Source organism: Babylonia areolata, chromosome 21 (assembly GCF_041734735.1).
Source record: "Babylonia areolata isolate BAREFJ2019XMU chromosome 21, ASM4173473v1, whole genome shotgun sequence".
Lineage (NCBI taxonomy): Eukaryota > Metazoa > Mollusca > Gastropoda > Neogastropoda > Buccinidae > Babylonia > Babylonia areolata.
Window position 1 is genome coordinate 40,346,785 of NC_134896.1, and position 5,187 is coordinate 40,351,971.

Here is a 5,187-nt window from a genome sequence, read left to right on the forward strand (position 1 = left end):
CTCGCTCACTACGATCGGCTTCGGATCCACTCTGTTTACGCATACCCAGATTCAAACACTCCACTGTTGGCCGCCGTTCTTTCTCTGTCTCTGGATCTTGCATTTGGAACGAACTTCCTCTTTCGCTTCGTCAAGTCTCCACTCTCAGCTCTTTCAAGTCTGGCCTTAAAACCCACCTCTTCCCAAAATAGCCTCCCTTCCCTGCCTCTTCCTTGTCTTTAGTTTCTCCAATTTTAGAGTTATGCATGCGTGTGAATGACTGGTGCGAAAGCGCTTTGACTTGTCTCTGCACAAGATTCAACGCTATATAAATACCATTATTATTATTTTAAATCAGTAGCCAACAACACAATTGATGCTTGCTTAAAAAAACAAAAAAACAAACAGAACTGGTTGTTCCAGAAAGTCAAAATTTCTTGGGAGCTCAGCTACACATCGGTGTCGTCAGCTAGCCCATGTTGACCATCCTTTACCCGCCGGCGCACACAGCACTTCCTGACTAGGACCCGGATGTCGCCGGTGTCCCCTTCCGGTCCCAGAATGCCCATGACTGTGACGTAGAGACCCATGGAGAACACCAAAGAGAAACCCATGGTGCAGAACATGAAGATTCCGAACTGAAACACATTGTATGGTGTTGGTCTACAGTGGAGGAGGCGTGGGGGGCGGGGGGCGGGGATGCGAGGGAAACAGCAAGAAAGGGGACAGAGAAACAAGGGGAGAGAGACAGACAGACAGAGACAGAGAAAGAGAGACAGGGACAGACAGACAGACAGACAGAGACAGAGAGTCAAAGGAGAGATATATATAGAGAGGAGGAGAGACAGAAACAGAGATAGAGAAGAAAATATATATATATATATATATATATACAAACAGACAGACACACTGACAGACACACAGACAGGCCAAAACACACAGAGACAGACAGACAGACAGACAGAGTGGGCAGGCACCCCGCCCAGGCCCTGACCTGAAAGAAGAACTGGATCTTGGCGAACAGCATGAAGGAGGAAGCCCCCAGGGTGGTACAGGCGCCAGAAAAGACAGAAATGCCCATCCTCTCCAGCGCCTGTTGCAGTCTCCCCCGGCGGTCAGTGCGGTGAGACATGTGGTATCCTTCCGCCAGGTGCACCACGAAATCCACGGCCAGACCCACCACCAGGCACATGTTGAGGGACACCAGTACCTGTAATGTAATGTAATGTATCACCACCAGGCACATGTTGAGGGACACCAGTACCTGTAATGTAATGTAATGTATCACCACCAGGCACATGTTGAGGGACACCAGCACCTGTAATGTAATGTAATGTATCACCACCAGACACATGTTGAGGGACACCGGTACCTGTGATGTAATGTAATGTAATGTATCACCACCAGGCACATGTTGAGGGACACCAGCACCTGTAATGTAATGTATCACCACCAGACACATGTTGAGGGACACCAGCACCTGTAATGTAATGTATCACCACCGGATACATGTTGAGGGACACCAGCAATGTAATGTAATGTGTTATATTGTATCATCACCAAACACACGTTGAGGTCTCATGTGTAGCAAACACTTAGCGCACATAAAAGAACCCTTGGCGACAAAAGAGTATATATATATATAACAGAAATCTGTTGTGGAAAAAAGAGTAATTCAATACAATACAACACAACACAACAACACAACACAACAACAAACCACAATGACTTAAGCCCAGACGTCAAACTTGAGGACGTGTCGCGTCACTCACTCACCCCCAGCCTCCACCCCGCCAAGGGGATGACCCCTATGACGCAGACGGTGACGCAGCAGATGGACAGAGTGGCCAGCAGACCGTTGATGACGTTGCCGGTGGACAGGACCAGCACGGGCAGGGCCAGGGACACGCCCAGCCCCACCCCCAGGATGGCGTTCTCCGCCAGGGCCTGCAACAGTGCGGCGGGGGAATCCGGGTCATGTCGAGTCACGTGAAGTCAAGTCATGTCAAGTCAAGTCACGTCACGTCAAGTCAAGTCAAGTCAAGTCAAGTCACATCAAGTTAAGTCAAGTAAAGTCATGTCAGTCACGTCACGTCACGTCATGTCAAGTCACGTCAAGTAAAGTTACGTCACGTCAGGTTGAGTCACGTCACGTCACGTCAAGTCACTTCAGGTCAAAAAGTCAAGTCACGTCAAGCCAAGCCAAGTCAAGTCCCTTCACATTTAGTCATGTCAAACCACGTCACGTCAAAATACGTCACGTCAAATAACGTTAAGTCACGTCGTCAAGTCACGTCCAGTCAAGCCAGGTCACGTCAAGTCAAGACAAGTCACCTCACGTCACGTCACGTCAAGTCACGTCAATTCAAGCCAGGTCAGGTCAAGTCAGGTCACGTCACGTCAAGTCAAATTCTTTATGTACGAGGGTAACAGGGGTTCAGTCTAACGACCTCTTGTCTCACGTCCTTCAGGTCGAGTTGTTCAGGGTTGTCTTGGCTCGGGCACGGTGGTGTGGTTTGTTCTCGAGCCAAGACTACAACCCTGAACAACCCGGTTCGAGCAAGAAGCTCCACACGATGTAACCACAAACGCCATCTAATTACAACCCTCCCTCCCACTCCCCGCCCCTCTCATCTCTCTACCTCCTTCCCTACCCTTCCACCCGCATTCAATCTCACTTTTCTTCTTTTTTTTTTTTCATTCTGTCACATTTTCTTTTCTTTTTTTTTCTTCATTTCGTTTTTCTTTTCTTTTTGAGTGCAGGATGTAAAAAGGATGTAAAAAAAAAAAAAAAAACAACAACAACAAAACTATATATGCTTACTTTTTTACCATCAATAAAGATCATTTTGACCTGACTTACTTTATCGTTAGTTCCCCTCAACACGTCGAACGTCATTGATAGTGAAAATACTCCCAAATTGATTGAAGAACGAACACTTTTTATTACTTCCCCTCAACACGTCAAACGTCATTGACAGTGAAAATACTCCCAAATTGATTGAAGAACGAACACTTTTTATTACTTCCCCTCAACACGTCAAACATCATTGATAGTGAAAATACTCCAAACTGATTGAAGAACTAACACTTTTTATTACTTCCCCTCAACACATCAAACGTTATTGATAGTGAAAATACTCCCAAATTGATTGAAGAACGAACACTTTTTATTACCTCCCCTCAACACGTCAAATGTCATTGATAGTGAAAATACTCCAAACTGATTGAAGAACGAACACTTTTTATTACTTCCCCTCAACACGTCAAACGTCATTGACAGTGAAAATATTCCCAAATTGATTGAAGAACGAACACTTTTTATTACTTCCCCTCAACACGTCAAACGTCACTGACAGTGAAAATACTCCCAAACTGATTGAAGAACGAACACTTTTTATTACTTCCCCTCAACACGTCAAACGTCATTGACAGTGAAAATACTCCCAAATTGATTGAAGAACGAACACTTTTTATTACTTCCCCTCAACACGTCAAACGTCATTGACAGTGAAAATACTCCCAAATTGATTGAAGAACGAACACTTTTTATTACTTCCCCTCAACACGTCAAACGTCACTGATAGTGTAAATACTCCCAAATTGATTGAAGAACGAACACTTTTTATTACTTCCCCTCAACACGTCAAACGTCACTGAAACTGAAAATACTCCCAAATTGATTGAAGAACGAACACTTTTTATTACTTCACCTCAACACGTCAAACGTCATTGACAGTGAAAATACTCCCAAATTGATTGAAGAACGAACACTTTTTATTACTTCCCCTCAACACGTCAAACGTCATTGACAGTGAAAATACTCCCAAATTGATTGAAGAACGAACACTTTTTATTACTTCCCCTCAACACGTCAAACGTCATTGATAGTGAAAATACTCCCAAATTGATTGAAGAACGAACACTTTTTATTACTTCCCCTCAACACGTCAAACGTCATTGATAGTGAAAATACTCCCAAATTGATTGAAGAACGAACACTTTTTATTACTTCCCCTCAACACGTCAAACGTCACTGATAGTGAAAATACTCCAAACTGATTGAAGATACGAACACAATGCCTCACCCCTACAAGCACAAACATCTTATAATGAATCGGCAAGAAAGGGAATGTAATAAGGGATTCATGTTCATTGGTAGTGAACACTTACGCGCTGAACGTACAGCCAGTGCCAAGAGGTCATGGTTGTCTGGAACCCACTCTGCATCTCTTCAGGCATCTTTTTGAGCTGTGGACATTATCATCATCGTCATCATAATCATCACCATCATAATCACCGCAACGACCACCAACACACCACCACCACCATCATCATCATCACTAGCATCACCAGCATCACCACCACTACCACTATCATCATCGTCATGTCACCGTCATCGTCGTCATCATCAGCAATGTAGTCATATCATCATTATAATCATTGTCACCATCGTCATCATCATCACTACCACCACCACACCATCCCTATTAGTGTACAGTTGTTTCTTCTTCTTCAGCATCATCATCATCATCATCATCATCAATTTCGATTGTCTTCATCTTCACCGTCCTCGTCAACATCATTACCATCGTCATCAAAATTCACCGTATGTATCACCGTAGGTATGAGTGTACCTTTTCAGCTGCCGCCATCACAATCATTTTGGTAATCACCATCACCATCGTCACCAACATCATCATCATCAACGAAAGAACCATTATCAGTATATAGTTTTTACAACCATCATCAAAATTACCACCATCATCACTGGGTTGAAAAGTTCTGAAAGGAGAGAACAAGCAAGGGCAGACAGGGCACAGACTACACAGACCAACACACACACACACACACACACACACACACACACACACACACACGCACACAAACACACGCCCGCACGCCCGCACACACACACACACACACACACACACACACACACACACACACACACACACACACACAGCCCGCTACCTGGTCTGTCATGAACTGTTCCCAGCGCTCCACAATGGGAATGCCTTCCGTGTGGCCCAGTGACCGCGGATTTAACGTGGTGTTGACGGCGATGGCCACGTACTTGATCTTGTTGCCAACACGGATGGCTGCACACACCACAGACAAGAGCCGTCTCCAACACTGGAATTGTAACCGCCCCCAACAATCTCAAACCATTCATAGAGACCCAGGCTTTGACACACAACCAACAGA

General features: G+C 44.8%; 1 protein-coding gene across 1 annotated transcript in view; it reads right to left on the reverse strand.

Moving 5' to 3' along the window:
• Nucleotides 1–428: 428 nt before the first annotated feature.
• The window catches only part of LOC143296621 (protein dispatched homolog 1-like), a 13,701-nt gene continuing 8,942 nt past the window's right edge, over nt 429–5,187 (reverse strand). Inside the window, exons 8-12 of the mRNA XM_076608651.1 lie at nt 4,954–5,081; nt 4,153–4,230; nt 1,756–1,926; nt 974–1,189; nt 429–617 (exon numbers count right to left, since the gene is read on the reverse strand). Of these exons, the coding sequence (XP_076464766.1) occupies nt 429–617; nt 974–1,189; nt 1,756–1,926; nt 4,153–4,230; nt 4,954–5,081 (782 nt within the window). The remainder of the gene's footprint in view (nt 618–973; nt 1,190–1,755; nt 1,927–4,152; nt 4,231–4,953; nt 5,082–5,187) is intronic.